This window comes from Falco biarmicus, chromosome 20, assembly GCF_023638135.1.
Source record: "Falco biarmicus isolate bFalBia1 chromosome 20, bFalBia1.pri, whole genome shotgun sequence".
NCBI lineage: Eukaryota > Metazoa > Chordata > Aves > Falconiformes > Falconidae > Falco > Falco biarmicus.
Genome location: NC_079307.1, coordinates 1,805,753 through 1,828,059, shown reverse-complemented (window position 1 = coordinate 1,828,059; position 22,307 = coordinate 1,805,753). Strand labels below are relative to the sequence as shown.

At 50.2% G+C, this 22,307-nt stretch overlaps 1 protein-coding gene across 13 annotated transcripts in view; it reads left to right on the top strand.

Annotated features, from left to right (window-relative positions):
- The window catches only part of SNX19 (sorting nexin 19), a 139,624-nt gene that overhangs the window by 21,226 nt on the left and 96,091 nt on the right, over nucleotides 1-22,307 (top strand). For 2 of the 13 annotated variants that reach the window (XR_008819105.1, XR_008819106.1), the window contains exons 9-11: nucleotides 20-204; nucleotides 1,025-1,112; nucleotides 17,266-17,358. Coding sequence is in view for 5 of the 13 variants with exons in the window: in XM_056322686.1 (XP_056178661.1) it covers nucleotides 20-204; nucleotides 1,025-1,112; nucleotides 17,266-17,358; nucleotides 20,154-20,223 (436 nt within the window). In the remaining 8 variants the exon portion in view is untranslated. Of the gene's footprint in view, nucleotides 1-19; nucleotides 205-1,024; nucleotides 1,113-1,790; nucleotides 5,725-6,069; nucleotides 6,243-15,678; nucleotides 15,902-17,265; nucleotides 17,359-20,153; nucleotides 20,250-22,307 lie in introns of those variants that run through there. The other 11 variants (XR_008819112.1, XR_008819111.1, XR_008819108.1 and 8 more) reach the window with 10 other exon arrangements.

Genomic DNA, 22,307 nt, shown 5'->3' with positions numbered 1-22,307 from the left:
TCTTTGCTTGTGCTCACAGGTGGCTGGAAGTCCAGGTGGTTAACCTGACTTGCACCCAGCGTTGGGTCCAGTACCTCCAGTTGCTACAAGAATCCATCTGGCCTGGAGGAGTTTTACCAGCAGTGCCTAAACCAGCCAGGACAGAGGAGCAGAAGAAAGCAGCAGCAGAGCAGGCCCTGCAGAGCCTGATGGGGATCTTGCCTAGTAAGTGTGCCCCAGAGACGTGTCAGCCGCCCTTGAGAAAGGAGCGGTGGGGGAGGCTGGGGAACCCTCCAGTGCGTTGGCATCTCTGGAAATGTGGTTAAACATAGAGATGGAGTCTGCTGGTGCCAAGATGCTGGGAAACGTTCGTGACCTTTGAGGTTTGAATGGTTTCCTGCAAGTGAAAACCGCAGTTTCCCAGTTCTAGATAGTTTGCATAAGCCTTCGGGGAGCGGCCCGGCTCACAGAGAAAAGGACACGTGTCCTGGTGGTTCCCGGATGCAGACTGGCCACATACTCTGTGCTTAGTGCTGGTGGTCCTGTTCCCACTGAGCCACCTCAAACGAGGCAGGGCTCAGGAAAGCCAGCGCCACGCTGTGCTCCCACCTGCTGCCAGAGGGTACCATTGCTGAGAAGAGTCAAAAGGCAAAGCCTTTTTGGCTTCTCGTGCTAAAGAGTGGCTTTTCCACCAGACTGAAATCATGAGCCCAGCTGCACTGGATTTCCCTCTCTTGAAGTTTGACACGGGGACCTTTGGCATTACAGCAGCTGCTGCCTAATCCATGTGAGTGCAGTCTGAACTGTTAACTCTTTACATGAATGGGATGAAGAGGCCCTACCAGTATACGCCTTTCCAGCCTGGAATGTTTTTCTGACATTCAGTCCTGTCCCTGACTGTTTTTTGTCAGGGTAACGTTGGGCATGAGGTGCCTCAGGTTTGGAGCACTGTCACAAACTTTTAGTACCCATCAGCAGAAGATTGACCCTGGTTTACTACCATGGAAATGTGCCGTTCCTAAAGCTTTGTCCCTGACATTGACAGATGCGATCCAAGAAATCCTCGGAACCAGTAAATGCCGGATGAGCTGGAACCTGGTACTGGAGTCCCTGGGCCAGCCTGTGATAAACAGGTACATGGATTTGTAGGCTCTTTACGCTGACAGCCTTTGCAATAGGGTCTGTAAGCCACGCTCAGGGCTTTGCTGTGACATTCACGCTGCCAGCTTCTTGGCACAGAAAATACCTGGCTGATTCTCCTAGACTGACATTATTGAAGGGCATCTGGTTTGCTTATTATGAAGGTGCATGTTTAGGACCGTGGTCTGGCTGAAGATTATTGCGCCAGTCTTGTTAATTATATTGTTGGGCCTGCTCAGTTTGTGGATGTCAAGGGACTGTCAGAGGAAATAAGACAAATCCTGGGTTAGTTTGTTGTTTTTAGAAGAGCTTAGGGAGCTGCATGTATGTGTAGATAGCGTTTTTCTGTATACCCATTGCTGTGCATTCAGAAAGCAATGTTTTTGTGATTAACTGCAGAGAAATTATGTGCCACCTCAGCCAAGGAGCTGCATTTGTGTTTTCTGTGGTGCTCAGCAGCTTCAAACACCCAGTGGTTTGGGGGTGGAAAAAAAAAACCCTGAACCATCCCTTGAAACATCTCTTCTAGACTACAAGATCTTTTGTCTTTCCCCTGATGGCAGTCAGAATACTTCTTACTTGCATGAGCTGTGGCTTCTGCGTGTCTGGAGCTGCTCTCCTAGCTCCGCTGTGCCCTGACTAGCCTAAGCTTTGTCTTCTCTCCATTTCAGGCACCTGGTTTTCTGCCTCTTGGACATTCTGCTGGAGTTCTTGGTTCTGAAGGGCTCCAGCAATGAGCTCGAGACCGCAGCTGTTGCGCCATCTGCTTCTAGTGGCCTGGACAAAGCAGGCATTTCAGCACATTAACCAGGGCTGGTGTAGTCGGCAGTGGAGGAGAGAAGCAGCCACAGGCATGGGATGATTTGATTTTCAGTGTTTACTGAACATGTCTGGGAGCTTCTTGTAAAGAATTTTTCCAGCCAGTGCTAAATGAGGCTGCTTCCAGGCTCCTCTGTTTTTGCTGGGTGATGGATTAAACCCAGTGTCGGGGCTGAAGATGCCTTTCCGCCGTGTAGTGTCTGTTTTGATGGAGAGCCTGGAATGAAGATGCCTGACATCTGCTGAGCTGGACAGCTTGAGAAGAGGGTATGCAGGCTGCCCACAAACCGTGTTGTCTTGCCCCATGTTTCTGAACATCTCTAACATCTAAAGGCAGACAGCATGTAAGATTTGCTTTCATGGCCTCAGGCTCCACCTGGCAGTGGCCTGCAGGGACCTGATGTGACAGTGTTGATAGATGTTTCTCCAGGACAGGTGAAGAGAGGACCAAATGCTGTCCCTGCTCTCTAAGCAGCCTGCCCTGTGCCTGCGCCGCACCACCCATTTTACCAGAAGGAAGGTGTGGAGAGAATGAAGTGTGGAGATGTGATAATAACCCTGAAGTCAGCATCAGGGACCCATCCCCACTGCCCAGATAGCTGGGAGGTTGAAAGCAGTGCAGAAATCTCAGCTGCTGTCCTGCCTTAGGGACAAAGATAAGCTGTCTCTCGTGGCCACTTCTCTGACATGGTCTTGGTCTTGTTCTGGCGTCTTTTGCTGCCTGAACAGTAGGATGCAAGTAGGATAGACTGTGGTCCTGGAAAAGAGAACCGTCCCCAGTACGGACCCTACAAATGGCAGCTTAGCTGGACTTGAGGATTATCTCGTAGTTTGCCTGCTGTGTCACATTTTAGTCCCAGAGGCTGTCACCGGAAAGACATGGGAGAAAAGGAGCTGACCTATGAGTGACACGCAGCAAGTAAATCTGCTCCCATACAAAAGTGCTTCTCATAGTAAGCTCTGGAAGGAGAGTGAGTACCTCTGAGCCCGGGAGGAATACCGGACACGTGTGATGGACAGCCAGTGGGTTAGACCACAGCAATGGGCTTGAGGACCGCTTTAGCTCTGTCATTGATTGCAGTGTCACTGTGCTTCAGTTTACTATGCCTGCTATGGCAACAACTGTGTGCAGAGGGCTCTAGAAAGTTTGTCAGGTCATGATGTCCAGTGCCACCCAGCACAGAATGACACGTTGATTTGGCAGCTGCTTTTCCGGGTCATCCAAGGCTTGAGTGTTTTTGCAAGCTTATGCTGCCTGGCTGTCAGGTTTGTGACAGGGCAAATGGACACAGAGAATATGCACCAACACACAAGTTTGCTGACCTGTTTTGCTGTATTTCCTGCAAGAAACATCAACTGACCAGTGCTGGACTTTGCTGATCAAGGGGATGCTGCTCCAGGTGTTCTCAACTGAGTAAAGTGCTTAAAGAGGAGACTTCCCAAGAGTGGAGCATGCAGGATCACAGCTCATTTCCATGTTACAGTACCAAACGGTGCATTTCATATAGCCTGCTGTTTCTTGGAGCTGCATACTCCGTGGCATGTTTGGAGAGAAGGTGATGTAACTCCAACATGCGCACTGCTGGAAGCATATTCTGTTCTTTTCAGAGGCAGCTGCTTAATAATGGACATGCAGCGATGTTTGCTTCTTTGTGCTTCTGTTGTGCATGCGTTGTGTGAAAATACAGGGAAGGATTCGCTTGCTGCCAACAAGTATATTTTTAGGGAGCTTCAAGGGCATCCCGAGACTAGGCAGGATCTAATGTAACAAAGCAAACCAGTTTTGCATTGCTTGTCAGAGCCGTTTCTCAGCAGTGCTGCTTCTGAGATGGTAGCCTTACCACCTGCTTGGAAAAGGAGGGAGCATGTGCATTAAGTAGCTTAAGAGTAGATTAGGCAAAGCGTTGAAGAATGCTCTGTATGGGATAATCCCAAACGGCAATCCAGAACCCCTATATATCTTTAAGTGCAATATCTGCTTGGAGCAGCGGCTTCACCCTGCCTTTCGCTGCCAGGCTGCTGTTTCCCTTCTTTTTCCTACTACTTCCATTTACTACATCAGCTGTCTTGAGGAGTAGGAGAAGGAACCACCAGCCAGGGATGATGTAGCATAGCCCTGTTGTGCGTGGTGGCTTCCCAGATGCTCTTGGTGTGCTTGCTTGCTATTGCTTCCTTACTAATTTTATGGGTTTGGAGCTCCAAGACTGTAGTCTGTCATTGATTAGGGATGTCAATAAGAGACTGTTTGCTGAAAAGGATCATTCAGGGGGTGGACTGCGAACTCTGCACCGCTAGCAACACGTGAGGGCAGAAGTCTAGCACAGTTCCTACAGACACTGGATGTGGCATTGGAAGGATGAGCTCTGCCAGGAAGCCCTACCATCCCAGCCATTCACCCTGATCTCTGACATTATGCAAACAGCTCAATATTCAATTACCTTGATGGAAGGCATTTGTGTTTTCTGCTGGTGGGCTCCGAGGAGCATAGCTTCAGAGCCGGCACTTCACTGGGATGGTGGGACAATGGTTTGTGGTTGTACCAGGCAGCTGCTTGGTCTGTGCACCCTCTGCACCTTCCACCCAGGGGCCTCGAAGCCTGTGTTTTGCAGACTTGCTCACAGGGTGAAGCAGCAACATCTCCTCCGTGTTTTCATGGGAGGAGCTGGGTCAGAGTGAGATGAAGCAGGTTTACTTGCATGCGCTCTAAAGTCAGCAGCCCGGTTGGGAACAGACCCCAGGAGTTTGGATTGCAAGATCTTAGTTTTAATCTCCAGAACCCCCTTTCTTTTCGTAGAGTGAGGAAAACAGAAACCAGGGATGGGGAGCCCTTCCTTACGCTCTTGCTGGCTAGGCTTCAGGCGCCTGTGCTCTCCTGCATAGAGCTTAGTCCGTTCTCACAGCCAACATGGAGCTGCCCAGCAGCAAGCAGCCCCTCTCTGTGTCTTGTTGTTAAGGACTACAAAATCTGACAAAAAGTTCAGCTTTTTTCTAATGCCAGTTCATTGCCTCACTGTAGTTTTCACATTAAATTGAGCATAGCGTAACGGTGGCAAAGGCACACTTTGGCATTTGGGTGGGCTAAAAGTCTGTTTCCATTGGACCAAGACTGGAAATACTGCTTTGGGAAAACAAACAAGGCCAATGATAAAACCTTAACTCACTCCGTGTGCATGTGATGCTCCCAGCAAGCTCCGTTTTTCTGCAGGCGTTTGTGCAGAAGGCTCTAGCCACCTCTTGCTAAAGGGCAGGTGGTGAGAGCAGCCAGATTTGATCTCCAGAAAAAGTTGCAAGCTTCTGTGCTTCTGTCATGTTAGGTGTAGAGCAGTACGCACTTCAGGTGGGCGCTCAGCTCTGTGGGATCTACTGGACATATGCAATCTGTTTCCAGCCCACCGCTTGCTGATTACATAGTGTTGAGGAAAGCATTTCATTTTCCCCAGCTCCCTGAAAACGGGAGCTGTTCGTGTGCGTGTCCAACACAGTGCAGTCGTACAGAGCTGCAAGGCACCACCGTAAGCTGAACAGTAGTTGTGTTGAGCCAGAGCTTGGTTTTTTCATTGTGTTTTGAGGGGGAAAAAACCAAAAGAGTGCTGTCGTGCACTGACTCCCTCTTGTATTTTCTGTATTCAGACCCTCATATCAGCTCTCTGTGGATGCAGCCGTTCGAGCCTGTGTAGAAGTGCGCTGTCTTGAAAACTTCTTTTGCTGTTAAATGGGAAGCAAACCAGCACTCTCAATTACTTGTGATTTGCATTCTGTGTACAATAATACTCCATTTCAAACTTGTTCCTGTGTTTGGGTTTAAAATTCGTCTTTCCTAAGAAACTGTCTGTAAGACAGCCCTTGGGAAGAGAAGAGCAAGGAGCAGAGAGGCAAGAAAGCCCAGATGGGAGTGGGAAGGTGGGGACAGGCATCTCCCCGAGTGTCCCAAAAAGCCTGGTTGGGGCTGCAGTGCTGGTGGCAATGAGTCTGGGACAGTGGTTTACGCTCCTGGCACGCAGTGGCATTAGTGGAACTGCTCAGACATGGGAAGGACCAAAGTCCTTAGCAGCTTGTTCAGAAATAGAAACAGTTTTCCCATCGCTGGTAGCATCTCTGCTTTCTCCCTGACAAGCGAACTTCTTGATTTAGGCTTTCCTGCAAGTGTGAAACCAGAGAAGCGATGTGGAGATCTTTGGCCTTTCTCCTGGAAGAAAGTGAAAGACGCTCAGAGAAGCAGGGGTTGCAGAGACCCATTGCCGCATCCCTTGGGCCGTGCTGCTTAGGAAGTTCACCTGGATATCAGTCCTGAAGGAGGAAAGCTGGTAAGCTATAAGGAAATAGAGAATGTCTGAAAATGAGAAATTCCACATGAAATTGGAAATATTACATTGAAGAAAAAAAATGAGGGAGGAAGATAAACCTGATACGATGAATGCTTGGCTCATGTATTATTCTAGATTAGCTCTGCCATGGAAAGATCCCATACACCCTATGAAATCCATTACCCGCAAGCCGGTGAACATTTGTACAGCAGATGATGCAGGGATCATAGCTGAAGCCAAGTTCCCCTGTATAATATCCACCCCAGGGTAGATTGGTCCATTTCCAGTGTCAACAGCCAGAGGATTAAGCATTTATCTCTGCAGAGCAGTGGATAATTAATACCAGATCGAACTAGGGGCTACGCTCAAGAGAGCTTGCTGGTGACTGCGTTGGTGACTGCGTATGGCTTTGTTGCCTGCGGGCGAGTCACGGGGAGTGGGATGAGGTTTTTCCCGTAGCGCAAGGTGCAGGCATTGCCTCGGCGATAGGTGCCTTGTAGCAAAGCATCGATAGCTACAGGCTACTGGCGCTGGGATGGCGTTGGGCTTCCCAAGTGAAGCTGAGGATAAGCCCTCCTGTTGTGGCGAGGAGAAAACTTGTCAGGAGACCTTTCCTTCCAGCCAAAAGTTGGAAGAATGGAATCGGGATGCTCTGATACGCAATCTTCTGGATTTAAATGTAAAATCCAGGTTTTGGCACTTCTAACTTTCTTGATGTAAATGAATATCACTATCCTGGCCACCGGCCAGTTCAGGTAATTATATTCTTCCTACCTTAATGCCACTCCAGCCCCCTGTCTCCACTGGATATGCTATACTCTAATTCCTGTCTGGAACTTGCTTATTATGTTACAGTATTTTTTTATTTTTTTTTTTTCCCCTCTGAGTACAACTTGTGCGCAGAGCGCTAGCTAGCCCCCAGCACTGTGCTAAGCTGCTAAAATAGTTGAGACAACCTGCCTTAGACATTTGACTGTGCCTGGTGTTGTCTTGGAGCATCGCTCCTGACTTGTGAGTCTGCTGAGCCAGGCAGGTGCAAGATCAGAGCAAATGTTGCAGTCCTGTTTAACACGGTGGACTTCTAAAAACCCGCTTCTCTCTTCTCAGAGTGCCTCAGGCTGGTGAGCGTGTTAATGGGAGGAAACTGGGGACTCCTGGGTGATTGCCTTACCTTCCCGTGTTACCATTTCTTCAAAGACTTGTAAAGACTAAAGTCCTTACTTCCAGCGGGGGGAAGGTTTCCTCCTGTCTTTGAGGAGAATATTGGTCATGTCCTAATGTAAGTGTGTCCAAATCTCCCTGCTAATCGAGCGGGACAGTCCTGCCTTGATTTGAGGTTAGCATCCAGCCCTGAGAAACCCTGGTTCCCGCAATACATGGGTGATGGATGCTGAAAGCTGGCTTTGAGTACCTGGTTTCCCTTCTGGAGTGCAGCTTGCTTGTTCGTGTTAGTGGCTCGTTGGTCTTTACATCTCCTGCCATGGATGCATGGGGTTGGGTGTGGTTTTTTTCTTTTTGAAAAGTATTTAAAGTCGCCTTCTTTCCTTACCCTTTCAATTAAGCTCTCTTCATCTCCTGGCCTCGCTGAGCGGTTGAAAAGGTCGCTCAAGCAGTACTTGAGGAGAGAGTCCCGCAATTCGGTGTACTTCCTTCCTGTTCCCAGGCCCCTTGGCTCTTCCACGGCCCTCAAGGACAAGGGGGTTTGAGGGACGTGCTAGAGGAGGGACAGCAGGGGTGAGGATCAAAGACCATAAACCACTGTTTAAAAAATATAATGCCCACCGGTCCTCTCGAGTGTCGCATCTGGCAGAGCCTCATTAACCTTCTGTTTCCCCCTCCTACTCCTTTGCCCCTAAAAATCAACAAAGCCAAACATAACAAGTTGCCTTGATTGAAGAAGGCTGAAGTGTGTGTGCTTAGTGTGAAAAAGCAAAAGCAAAGCCATTGGCTAAAGCCCCCTTTCCATACAGGCCACTTCACATTTATTACGCTAGAAGACGGAGCTCTTTAAATCCTGATGCTCTTTATAGTTGAGCTCTTTAACTTTCTCCCTTCCTCCCCTTGCAGCCTTCATTCTCCCCTTGTTCTGCTCCTTCCGCTCCCTTCTTTTCTCTTTTGTCGTGTGAGAACGAGTCTTTTAATCCTCTTGTACTGCAGATTAAAGCTATTATAGCCTTCCCAACCTGACATTTTCTCAGAGAGGCTCACAGCCAGATCTTTATGAGTGCTCTCTGTCTGTCTGCTGCTGCCTTTCTTCTCGGCACACTAAACCTCGGTTCCTGACCTTTCCCTGAAGAGGCAAGGGCCGTAGCGTGCAATCCCATGTAGGCAGAGGCTGGTCTCAGCGGGGCTAGGGGTGCAGGAAATTAAGAGCCATGGAAATTAACAAGTAAATAAGGAGAGAAAGAAAAGGCGATGGGAATTGAGAACCAAAGCAAAATTTGGCAGTTTGGAAAGCAGATGCCGGGCTTGGGTCTGAGTTTTGCAAGTGGTCTGGTCTTTACAAGGAACCAAACCATAAACCTGGGACTTGTTTTCAGTAGCAGATCGGGGTTACCTGAAACCTCAGCTCCAGTCCAACTCCACACTTTGCTTTTGGCCCGGGAATAATGGATCCAGGCCCCTGGAAGTATGCGTAGATGTTGAGTTTGTGAGCTTTCAGGGACAGGACTGACTTCTAGTACTATGGGGCTCTGTCCACGACAGCAGATTTCTTAGTATTTGTCATCAAATGATTGTACCTTGCCTCTGAGATTGCGGGGTGGATTGATGTGCTGGTCCTTGTCTTGTACACATCATAAAAACACACAGGATCAGGGTAGCTTGCCTAAAAGTGCACGTGCTAATGGCAGAAACATCTTTCCTGTGGAGTTTTTTGGCTCTCGTCGTGAGTCTTGCCACTGTTAGGTGTCCTACAAATGTCCCAGAGTTCTTGGCAAAGCACCAAGGGAGGTGAAAAACTGGCCCCAAGATACATTCCCCAGAGAAAAGGTGTAAAATTACCCCAAATGGGCCCCCTTTCAGGTTTGTGTGCAACACACAAGGATGCATTAGCAAACAGGAGAGGTGTCTGTTACTAACGTGCTTTTTGAGCAGGGAGGAGGCAGTTTGGGTTCCTCTTCTCTCAGACCTCCTGTGTGAACTTGGTTCTGAGCTGTCATTTCACCCTGCTGTTAAACCGGGCTGATAACCTGATCCAGAGCTGTGCAGACATCCTAACGCCACAAAGCTCTGGGTACCGTGCTAACCCATACAGCTTGAACTGAAGAAAATGATGCGATGCCTGTGGCAAGTGAGTACAAAAAGTCATGTTTCACTCCTGCAAGGCTTTGCTTGTATCCATTTATACGTGGGTTATGTTTTACCTCCCTTGTAAAAGGACAGACGGAGCATTTGCTTGGGTTTGTAAGCACCTCGAGAGCGCAGCTTTCACAAGTCGCCCGTGGGGTTAGGAGATGTTTGAAGGGGTGATTCAACACCTCTGGATTTTGCTGGAATAGGTGGTAACCACGTATAAGATTTCCCACGCTTCCTGGCCGCAACGGCTCTGTGATGACAAGCCAACTGACGGCATTTGTGCTCTCCCATCGCGCGCCCGAGCAAACGCAGAAGCTTTTGGGGGCAGCGGCGCAACTGCTTTCAAAGCAAATAATGAAAGAAGTGCAACTGTCCCCTTTGGGGAACTCATTTCGGGGCAAAAGTTCCCCTAGCAGCCCAGCTTGGTGATAATGAAATCGAAACGGGAGCTTGCCCCCAGAGGGGCCGTACGTGTGAAACACTGCCATGTCGAATCCGTATGAATCCTCCGCGAGGAAAGCCTGAGCCCTGTAATTACTGGTTTTCTAGCAAGCAGCCTTTTCTTTCTCTTTGTGTGGGCCCAGTCCCCTCCTTCTCATCCCCCCCATGCGCGCATAATAAGAGGATATTCGTAATGAAAATCACCGGGCAGAAGCGGAGAACAAAAGCAGGGGCACAGCGCGCTCGCCGGTGGGGATATTAGAGGCGCTGGGCTCCCACCTCGGTCCGGTCTGCTCGCTGCTGGGAGAGCACGGTGGGCACGGCAGGCTGGGGAGGCTCTTATTAACCTTAATCTGCGGAGAGGGGCTGAAGCCCCGCTGTGGCCCGGTTTCATAGCTACAGCGGCTCGCTCCCAAGCGTGCAGCCTTATGAAGGGGCAGTCTCCCCAGCAACTCTAATACGTTTTTGCACCGTACCGTCTAATCTGAGGGAGAAATGTCACCGCCGTCAGACCCCAGGCTGGCAGCTCCCAGCCACGGCCGTGCTGGTAAGCACATATCCAGCTTCAACCTTCTGGTTGCTGGGGTGAAAGGGCCTCTTCATCTCCGCGGGGAGAGGCAGATGAATCCCGGGCTCAAACAAGGGACCTGCTTTCCCCCCCTCCGCCTCCCCACCAGATGCTCCCCCTCCGGTTCAAGGGCTCTTTATTATGTCTTTTAATTCTCAGCTGTGAGTGGGAGGGAGCAATAAGGCTGGTGAAATGGTGTGGTGGGGGGGAAAAAGCCCCTCGCAGTGGGGAAAGGCCCCAGCCTCCAGTGTGTGAAAAGGGAAGGCAGCACGGGGATTAAAAATGTCAGCTTCATGGGAAGTACTTGATATTTAATAGCTTCACTTGACTGCTGCAAAGCGGTGATGTGCACAGCACTGTCAGGGCAGCTGCGAGCCGTGTCCCTCGGAGAGGTGATGCCAGCCCTGGGTGCCTCGGGAGCTATCACAATACAGGACGGTGAGAAAACGCCGCGCAAGCTGAGCGTGTATTACTTGAGCTCAGGCTGTCAGGCGGTGGCTCACCCTTTCTGTGTCTGGCTGGCACAAGATGCAGGACACCCTGCTCCTGACGCAGCTAACGGAGCTGAGCGTTCTTCCCGCTGACAGCTAGTGCCCCTCCATCTGACGGCTGACAGCGCTCGTGACTTGTTTGTTGCAAAAATGCTGCTGGATGATCTGTCCGCAACATATTCTCTAGTTTGCTCACGTTTGCAGCTGCTGAGGGAACTGAGGCCTTTTAGAGCATTAGCACTCGGTAATCTCTTCTCGACAGATGCTCTGATGCTATCTGCCGCCCGTACAGTCAGGGCCACTGGAGGAATTCGTTTGTGCGATGGGAACGTGCTCTTGCGCCGGTAAGGATCTTGTCCATGTTTTGTCTGATTAGGCCAATAAAAATTCTTGGATTCCTCCCTCGTCTCCAGCATGCACGTGCTGCAAACCCCACGCAAACAGCACGCTCACCCAGGTTACCCCCTGTGCCCTCTAGACCTGGCCTTGGGAGAGCAAGTTGCTTGTCTAGAGAAAGGGCTGTTGGAACAATTGAGTAACTCTGAAAGGATGGAGATTGCTTTTTGTTGCTCCTTTTGTGACGAAGTGATGAAGACGAAGCAACCGGAGCTTTCCCGGCATGACTGACTGGTAAAGAGCCTTCCCAGCACTGTGCTTCATCACTATCTCAAAAGGCAGTGCAATTTTATTGAGCCAAGTCTGCTCTGGGCTTTGTACACTCCATCAAGCTGTATTAAGCTTTTGTCCTTGCAAGCGAATTCTAATAAACTAGCTTATGGCTGTCATTTTCAGCACACTTCAGCACAAACACATCCTTGCACATTTCAAGAGCTTTAGCCCAGATTCACGTGCGTCTCCAAAGCAGCCCCTATGGACCATCTGAAACTCCCGCTACCCCTCGAGGCAGGCACTCAGAACGGCATTTGGCAACGTTCCTGCTGCCACCTGCATGGAAAAGCAGGATGCAGGGCCTGTCCATCCCTGAGGAAAACAACATCCAGGGTATAAATAGGTACGGTGTGCTGTGATCCTTTTTAAGGGCTCTTCTTGACCCAGTATGTTCCGCTAACAAAAATAACCTGTCCCACGCCCTTCGGCAAGGTTCACCTGAAGCCCAAGAGCTGCATTAGAACAGCGTGTATTAAAGTGCATCACTCATCAAGGACTTGAAAATAAACAGCAGCGACGTCTCTTTTTGATCACATTCCTTTCCGTGACAGGCTGACAATTTCCAAGCCAAGAATGTCACTAACCTCTCATATTTCTCCTGGTCATTTCTGTCCTGAAATTGGAATGCAGCCACTGGCAAAAGAGGGTAGAACGCCCTTGTGTCAGGGATCCAGATTTAAGAGACATTATCTCATCGATAGTGAACAACAAGGCTGGCACGCCGTCAGGCATGATATTCCCTGGAAAGTTCAGCGTGCGTGGCGAGGGACACGGGAAGGCAGGCTTAACTCGCAGCGCTGGTCGAGCGTGGCAAGATCCTGGCCGATGGCCTCGGCCAAGTGTCTCCGTCAAGTTGGAGAGCAGCGTAGGCAAGGGCCCCGTGCTGGTGGGAGGCAGAGGGTGCGGAAGGGCTGAGGATGGTAGGACAGGGCGATGGTTAGGAGTGAAAAAGTGAGGTTGCATGGAGGGAAGGAAGGGAACAGGACTGAAAACTGCGGTCCTTTGTTGTGGCTTGAGAGGAACATTTTGGGGGTGAGAGGGATGGCCATTGAGTACCCTGAAACATCCAGGTATGAGATTAGCACGAGAGAGCAGGACTACTATCATTACTTTTCTCGGACGGCAAAAATGGAGGCAAAGCTACATCTAAAGCTACTAATACCCTTTAAAAAGCTCCACACGCCTGGTCTGTAGATTGTATTGTCCTTAAGAAAAAGTTCATCTCTTCTGCTTGGCAGCAGCTGTATTTAGCCTGGAGTACGGCACAAGCACTGGCAGATAAGACGGCACTAAGAGGTTTTGCAATCTGTCAGCCCTCCGGATCATTCCAGGGGGAAAACTTCAGAGGGACTTGATTTCATCACGATGTGAAATTAGAAAGTGGTTGCAGTAGGGGAGGAAATCACTTGGGAAAGAACAGGGACAGCTTCATATGAGCAAATCCCCCCAGCTCTGTGCCAAATTCAGTTAAAAGTGCCAGCTTTGAAACTGCAGATGTTGAAAGCCTTGCAGCCACTGTTAAGGTTGCCACAGCATGTTTGCAGCGAGCATCCTCCTGAAACAACCTTGAACTGCTAAAGTTATGCTGCTGCCTGTAAGGTTACTGCTTCGGGTCCCAGCACTGCAGCAGCAGGTCACGGATGGAGCCACCTTCCTTGGCTTTGAACATCTCCTGAAGGACCGCAGCCCTTCAGATGTTTTTCGGGGGAACAATTTTAGTGAAACCTGGTAGGTAGCTCCTGAAATAACATGCCATGCTCTGCGGCAGCAGGTCTGAGCTATCAAATCCAGATTTGCCCATCTGGAGGGACTGCCTTAACCTGCACGATGTCCTCGTGTGGACCCCCAGCTGCTGTGGATGGAGCTGGGGTGGCCGGGGCATGAACATGCCATGTCCTGCCATGCCCAGGAGTAGTTTCTCTGAAATGCTTCAGTCTGGGGAGCAGGCAAGCTGCAAGCTCTAGTTTGCCCTCATGCCTTCTCTCTGCACACCAAGGGATGTGGGGAGGAACATCTGCTCCTGGCTGCTGCGACCTTCTCGCTGCAGGAGCCGCGAGAGGGAGCTTTGGGGTTGTCCCTTAATTTTTTTCCCCAAGGCAAGCAGAGGCACGAGATGGTGCTGTTGTCTCAGCCATCACAGAGCCTGCGAGGGGCAAGGGAAAGCCTCTGTGGACAGGGAGGACACTAGTGACCCCCACCACGCCACCACATCGCCCTGCACACTAGAGCTCAGTGCAGGACAGGGTCCCCAGCCCCTGCATGGCAGTTTCTCCTAAACTTGAGCTCGTTTCCAGCCCTGCTTTGGGGTGATCCCAAGGCTCTGGCTGGTTTTCCTCGGGAAAAACGTGGGCAGGTGATCTAGAAGATTTGTGGCTTCACATCCGATGTGCACTTCCCTGCATCCCGAGATAATGTCCTGCCCGCAGGGCTGAAGGGACTGTGTCCCTGAGTGTTGCAGGATATATATATTTTATATATATCTTATATTTTATATATAGAGATACATAAGGGATTAGAGAAATCTAGAGAGACACAAACCTCCCTGTGAGAGGTCCTGGGGCTGGGCAGATGGGGAGAAGAAAATACAGAGAGGGCTGTTGGTGTCCCCATCCCGGGGCAGGGGGGCGGGGGGCAGCGGCTCTGCCAGGTGATGGGGATGTTGGATGTTGGATGCTCACCCCTCTCAGGCGGAAAGCTCCAGCCGGAGTTTGAAGAAAATTTTCCCATGAAAGGTTCCCTGAAACGAGTACATTCCCACAAAGGGCTTTGATTTCAGTGTATCGGCATTTTCCGATGAGAAACCATCTCGTCGGAAAATTCCCAACCAGTGAAGAGAAACTCCCCCGTGTAGCAGGGGAGGGATCCTGTCGCACGCGGAGGGAATTTAATACCAGCAGAGTCTTGTGTCTGGAGGCTCTGGGTAAAGAAAGATGAGATGCAGCCAGCAGCACCGATGGTGAGAGGGGAGACCGTGAAGTCCTGCAGTTGAGCATCTTTGCTCTCTGCAGCCTGTGGCTCGTTTCCCCAACACTTTTCTCTTAATATTTCTCGTTCATCAGGGTGTTGCTGCTTTCTGTGCAGGCAGAGGGTGCAGTGTGCAAGCGGTAGGGACCAGAGGAGCACAGGCAGGACCTGTTCAGGGCCTGGAGGCAATGGGAGCACAAGCTGACACTCCAGTGGTTCCCCCCTGCCTTTGGTAGGGGTCTTGAGCTAAAGGGGGACCAAAGATGATGGGAGAAACTGAGGCGAGCAAGTTACCTGCTCTCGAACAAGCCTGATGGTTGAGTTACGGTGTTCACAGCGAGCCCCTAGTCCCGTGGCTAAACCAGGCTGGAGGGAATTTCTGCGTGCGCTATGGAGACAGCTCTTTTCTAAGTTCAGCGTTCCTCTAGAGCACTTTCTGATGGACCGTGGGACACTGCTGCGAGGGTGGACTCTGACCCATCCTTGGCAGGTGCCTGCCTCGGTGCTTCATGGCTGGAAGATGATCTGGTTTTCTGGCAGCGTGGTGCTCTGGCAGTCCGTGAGGAGCTGCTGGGGTGCAGGCAGGCAAGGCAAGGCTGGTGGAGGCAGGGAATGCAGCAGACTAGCTGCTAACCCTGGCGAAGGCAATGCCATTCTTAGGGATTCTCTTCCTTTGTGAAAAACCAGAAGCCAGGTCCTGACCTGGCCCTCTACTCTTAAAAGCAGACCAAAATTTGGCTCTTGTTGCTTCTCTTCTTTAATATCGTCTTTGACTGCAAAGGAGGCATTAACCTCGGGTGTCCTCACACAGAGATGAGTACCCGCTCCACTGGAGCTGCCCTCTGCTCCCCAGGTGATGCGTGCTGCTTTCAGGAAGATTTTCAGTCCTGCCCATGCAATGCTGGTGGGACCTCACACACTGCACGCCCTCAGTGGGTCAGAAGTGATGGAGCAAGAGAATTGAAACCGCAATTAGCTTATTTAATCCCCCTCTCTCTCTGTGCAGGGGCTTCTCTTCCTACACCAAGCTAGATTCTTCTGTCATGCATCAACTTCAGGGTTGTTGCACAAGAGCGGAGGAGAACAGACTCCAGCCACGAATCTTCTCCAGGGCTTTTCCAGTCTGGTTTTGAATGACTCCCCCGAGAAGGCTTTCACCAGCCCTGGTGGGATAATGTGCCGCAGCCCGTTGGTTCTCTGATGGAAAGCGTGCCTCTCTTCCCTGGCAGGTACTTCATCTGGGCTTGAAGGCTTCCTTCGCTCTGCTTGTTTTCTTGGTGGTTGTCTCTCTGGTGGAGGTTAGCAAGTCCCTTTGTGAGGCCTGCACTTCTCTGATGTTATGTCTGGAAGTTTGCTCTGTTTTTTTGGCTAGGGGGCCCAGGGTCTGGAAGTAGAGAGGCTTTTATGGGAACCCGAGTCCCCTTTTGACACGACTTCCTTGTGCTTAAATTTCAGGTTGAGTTACAGGCTTGAACATTTTCTGGTGGGATATCTTTCGTTGTCAGAGGGGATTAGGCCAGTGATTATTTACATGCACCTCTATTACACAGAGTCTGTTTCTCCTCTTTTATTCCCCTCCCCGCCCCCCGTAATTCTACATAGTGTGTAGACGTTGACTAAAGCAGTCCCATGGATGGGGGAGAGGGAGCAAATGAGTCTCCTGCTATGCAAAGTGGAATGGGGAGATTGAAATCTCTGAGCTGGGAGATGCCTGTAGGGCCGATAATTCGGGAGGAGCATCCTCTTCCTTCCACACATGGAAACCATTGCCCAAGCGGCCAGGTTCATCCTGGGGCATCACCTTTCTGCAGTGCATTGGAGCTGGTGACCGCAGGAGGCTGAATGCCCAGCACAATGGGCCACTGGTTTGATCTCGGGCAGCTCCTCTGGAGCTTTGGCTGTTCCCCAAGAAATTGGGATATTTTTTTTAAAAAAAACCCAACATGAGTTTTAAAAGGGATTTTTGATAGAAGTCCCATTTACTCCTTTATTTGGCTTGGGAGGCTGCAGTGGAACAGATTTCTTTACATATCCTTGAGTGTTATTTGATTAAGGTTATGACTGCTAATAAACACTCTGAGTCTATTCTCCTTCCCCACCACTTGTAATTCAGGCTAACTCTTGCCTGCATGGGACGCACCTCTTTATACCAGCGTGAGGGACCAGAGTGCTGATTCTGCTCCCCTTTCATCAGTTTACCAGTGTACTGCTCACTTTGATTTATTCCAGCTTTATAATGTAAAAGAAAATAGAAATGGGAGGAGTGCCAGGAGTGGTTCTGGCACAATAACCAGTTTACTTCCTTTTCCTTCGTTTTGCCATTTACAATCACAAGTTCTTCTATAAAACAGCTACGAGAAGGGCAGACATTGCCCAGGAGTGAGGAAACTCGAAGCTGCAGAATTAAACTGACAAAACCCAAAATCTCGTTTGCAGCGTAGGAGAGAGAAGCAGGTTCTGCTTGGAAAGACAGAAGGGAGGAAGAAAGTAGAGACCCCAGAGGACTGTGTTCTACCTATCATCTAGAAAATGAGCGTTATTTCTTAGTATGGTTAGTCTTTTGCTATGTAAGAAAATATTTTTAATTTTTCAGGAAGCAAAACAGAGGAAGTGATATAGACACCCCAGGTACACGGCACCACCACAACTGCAGCGAAAGGTCTCAGCCAGCACTCGGAGAAGGCTGGTAAGTGAATCATAGCCAAAACCAGTGACCCGTGGACTAAGGAAAGAGATGGTCAGGCTCATCTAGGGGTACATTGATTGTCTGGAGGGAAAGAAGCAGAGACTCAAGAGACTGCCTGCAGTCACCAGCATCTGGGGAATAACCAGGGTGCCGCAGAAGTTGAAAAAATGATGAATGTGCCACATGCAATAAAATAAAAACGTGCTTGGATGTACCCAGAATACAAACTCATGTAAACGAAACATCACTCCGCACTGAAAACGCACAGTAACGGCCATTTACGAATCCATAAGAGCACAGAGAGCTCCCTATTTGCACCAAGCCTTTCTGCTCCCCTTTTCCTTGATGACTTACGGGCCTTGATGCCTTTTTCCTGGACGTGAAGCACAGTCTCTCCACGACAGTCATAATAAGTCCTGTGCGGCACACTAATGAAAAGCTGTGTGGGCTGGTCCCTAATTACAATCATCAGTTAAGCTGTCACAGAGAGCTCTCAGCCTTGGTTGTTTCATTATTAGACTTTGGGCCTTGATGAGCTGCAATCAGGCATGAAAGAGCGACCTGAGCAGAGCCAGGGAGGTCTCCAGTCACCCACCGAGCTGGGGGGGGGCTTTAGTACTAGACCTAGTTTCTCAGGTCCAGGGCTGGGAGCTGGGAGCAGAGAGGGAAAGGAGATGGAGAGCTCCACGGGGCATGCGATCGCCTTGGGCACAACCAGCCACCTTTCCACATCCCTCCATCTGCTGGCTTTTTAGGGGCTGTGGGCTTCATCATTTTGAAGGCAAGAAGCCCTTGCCTTCGACTTAGGCTTCCTGCATAAAAGCTTAAGGGTTTGCAGCTATATACGTTTAGTTTCAGTACAAATGTTACGCAGGGATGAGTCCAAGTCACAGTGTCTCTCAGCCACATCTGGATTTTGAAGTGCCCCAAAGGATGGTGTTGGGGGACTATTTCTCCACACAGTGGTCCCTTTAAATTACACATTAGACCCAGTGGAAAACAGACATGCAGATGGTGGGGTTTAATGACAACAGCACCAGTTTATTTGAACTAGGGTCTTTATGGGGAGATGTGTTTGTTTTCTCAGACCACACATTATTAACTAATCCCTAGACTTTGTTTTTATAGTCGCATTGTGAGCAACTTCCCACTTTTCACCCCTTTCCTCCGTCAAAACGTCTTTGGCTCTGCAGTGGTGTGTAAGGCATCCTAGACCGCTGCTGCTCGGGATGGATTTCCATTCAGCAGTCCTGCTGCAGCTGCGGCTGCCCTTTCTAACTGGGAAAGTCAGACCGGGAATTTCTTTGTGCTTTTTGGAAATGATCAGCTACAGTCATTAAGCATCCCGTTGCCTCTTGGTATGAAGGGGTAACAGCATTTCTTTCATCTCCTCGTGTATCAAACCCATTCTAAGTCGAAAGCCCAGGTCTATCCTCTTTCCTCAGCTTCTCCTCTTCCAGGACAAGGCTGTCACTTGCTGCATGCCTGTGCTAGAAGAGAGGAGCCCATTTGCAAAGAGCCCAAAGTGAAACACTTGCAAGACCTTCTTCTGAATTGTGTTAAACCACAAATGCCACGAGAACAGGCTTTACTGTAAGCTTTTTGCTATTCTTTCATGGATTTCAGCAACTTTGAAATAAGCAATTGCATTTTTGCATTTGTGGCCGCAAGTGCTGCACAGGAGGTGCCGGGCAAAGCCATTGCAGGCTGCCACGGCTGGCATGCCGGGGAAGGGACAGAGTTGGGGGGGGGGGGCAGTGACGGGGTTTGGGGCAGCAGCTTCTCCTTGCCAGGTTTCCCACCTGCGACTTTTGCAGGGACTCTCCTCTGATGCCTTCCAGCCTTCGCCTGACAAACAGAAATCTGAAGTGAAACAGCCTGTTCTGGAGGGATTGTGGAGGTCGGGGGGGTCCCTGTGTAGAGCCCCACACAGCTGTTAATCACCAAACTATCGCTGGCTCCCAGCAGCTGTCTGGTGTTTATCTTAGCCTGGATATCTCCTGGCCGAGCCCACGGAGAGCAGGCTGTACAGCCAAGCCAAATACAAACGGAAGACAGATAATTTGCACACAAGGGTGTGCACATGTATTTTGTGTGTGTGTGCACGTACATATGCACGTGTGTGTACACGCAGGCTTTGTTTGCATCCCGCTGCTGTGGCTGGAAGTGCACAGCGGTGCTTTTTCTTTGAAATGACTGTGTAATTTTGCAGAGGTGTTGGCACACACGAGAAGGGAAGCCTGATGTCTATGTGTTGTACAGGTGGTTTAGGTGTGTGTTTCCAGGTGCATGGCTGTGACCCAGGTAAGATCTCTCACGCAGTAACTCCTGATGCTTACTCTAAGCCTTGTGAAGCTTTTCAGATAAAGTGGAATAATACAGGGCTTCCCAAGTCTTCCCATATTAGTAAGCCACAGGGGCTTTAAAGTGTATCTAAAACACGGTTCCCTGGGCCATCTGTGACCGTTGGAGAAACAAGGAGGAGGAAAAGGACTAACAAAGTAAACTGTTCCCCCTGGAGAAAAGAAGGAGGTCAACCTTATGACTCCAATTAACCTGTCCTCACAGGGGTGTGAGAGCAAGGAGTTTATATAAATCTGGTTCAGGTGAGGCTGTGGTTTTTTGAGGGAAGGGATGAATGAGGCAGCTCTCTGGGCATGTTTGATGTCCTCTTTGTGGTAAGAAGCTTGCAGTGACCTAGGAGATTAAAGGCTTGAGGGCTAGCGAGGAGGATGCGAGTGTGTTCTACCCTGATTTTCCTGAGGACTTACACCTTTCTTTTTCCCTGTTTGCAGCTCCTTTCTGCAACAGAGTATCCTGAGCTACCACATGGTAGCTTGGTGTGGCAGAGAAGGTCCTGACTGAATCTGAGTTGCTGTTTGCGTGATAAGGTAGGATTTGGGTGAACTTACGGGGTGTTGGGAGCCAGCCAGAGTTTTCTTTAAATGAATTGTCAAGTGAAAGCGGTCAGAGAAGCACAAGGTTATGTCGCTGAATGTTGTGAAGCTGCAAGCTAAAGGCTTTGCAGTTTTTATTTACCTAGCAGTTGGTTGTATGTCTAATACCGGTTTGGAAAGAATGCTTGAGGTCCTCATTGCTGCTTGCTTTCTCCTGAGGTTTCAAAGGCCCGTCGAACACTGAGAGTTACAGAAACTGGCTGTCCGGGTGGTATGTGCCTTCGACTTTTCTGAGTCCTCTTGCTGCTTCTTGCACCGAGCTCCGTGGGGGCAGCTGCAGTGCCAGCTTTTGGGGGCTGTGGCTGTTGATAGGTGGGAAGCTGGAGGCCTGTGCCGAGCTGTGTTTGGAGCTGTGCGAGGCTGAGTGAGGGGGTGTACGTTTGCTTATCCCTAGTTTCCCTCTTGCTCTCCGAGTACAGCGAGTGCCTTGCATAGAGATTGTGCAACAAAGGCCAGGGCTTCTTCCAAAGCAGTTTGGCTTTCTTGGCTGTGTGAATGCCCAGCTTTCCTTCAAGTCCAACTCTGGTATTTATCAATTAACTTGCTCCAGATCCTGGGAAGCACAGCTGTCCTTCCCTTCAGCCTAGAGCACCCACTTCCTTCTGCCTTACCTCATCCTGCAATTACTGTCCCACAGGGGACCCTGGGCTGCAGCAGCCTGTACATCTGTCCTGTCTTCTGTGCACGCAGCAAAGCCTCAGAGGATAAAGGAATGGAAGAGAAAGAAGCCAGTTGCCCAGGAGTAGTGTTTAGGCAGAAATATGCTCTTATTATGCACCTGGAGACGGTGGGGGTGAGCTTGTGGTATGGGAAGAAGCGGTGCAGGGAGCTGGGGATGCAATGAGGGTAGCAAGCTGTCAGGATGCTTCTGCTGGAGGCTTGGTGAAGAAAAGCAATCGCAGGAGAGAGGTTGTAGTGGCTCCTGTTCTCACCAGAAATGACAAACCCTTGGGCGCTCTAGCCAGAGTCTTTGCTGTAGGTGAGAGACTTCTCCAAAGGGAGAGACCAGCTTTCTGGAAGGCAGAAGACAGGAAGGGAGGAGTTCATCTGGACCAGACTCTCTAATAAGTAACTAGTCAGCTGTTTCTTAATGTGCTGAGAGGATGTGGGAGCCCATGGGTTTGCTGAAATGTATGTGCAATGATTGCTCCTTCTGAAAAGCCAAGAGGCTCTTGAACAGCGGAGGTGCAGTCCCCTTCCTCTCGCTCGTGAAACCCTGTGATTAACTTCCAGCCAGGAGGGGCAGGGTGTTCTGGATGGCCACACACCAGGGTTACTACGCTGCCCCGAAGAGGGGGGTACACATGGGGAGGGTTCAGTGCTGGAGAAACACTCTGCGAAGAAACGCCGCTGTCCATTAGGGAGACGATGGTGGAAACAGCTCAGGAGGCATCTTGATGACAAGCACAGCCTAGAACTGTGTCTGCTGCGGGTTTTTTTCTTGCAACCTTATTTCCAGGTTCGTAATGGGGAGCGTAGCCTCTGGCTTTGCTTCATCAGATGTGCTCGTAGCAAAACTAACTAGAGCTGACAGATTGGGCCTCTGCTATTTCTATAGAGCTAGTGCAGCGTGAAGGAGGTGTGGAGATGTTTCTTAAGAGTCCTGATGCTCTGGATATATCTGGGCACCTGTGGGGCTGGTGATGGCAGCACGAACAGAGCAGCATGTTAGCCTGGCCCCCTTCCCACCCCAAGAGGCAGAGGGGCACTTAAAATCTTGAGGGGATGCTCCCAGGCTTCTGTGACTTGACTGTGCGACCAGTAGGAGAGTAGCCCAGCACTGCCTCTGAGCCAGCCCCTGCAGCCAGGGAGCAGAAGGAAAGTGGAACAAGAATGTTACCCCCTGGTGACATCGCTGCAAGTCCCCACGCTGCCTGCTGAGAACGGAGGGGCTGGGAAGACCTGCCTTGGAGGCTGTGGAGCACCAGTAGAGTGGTACGCTGAGAAAATACGATGTTAACTGCCCAAGTACTGCTCTTCCTCAGCTTCCCG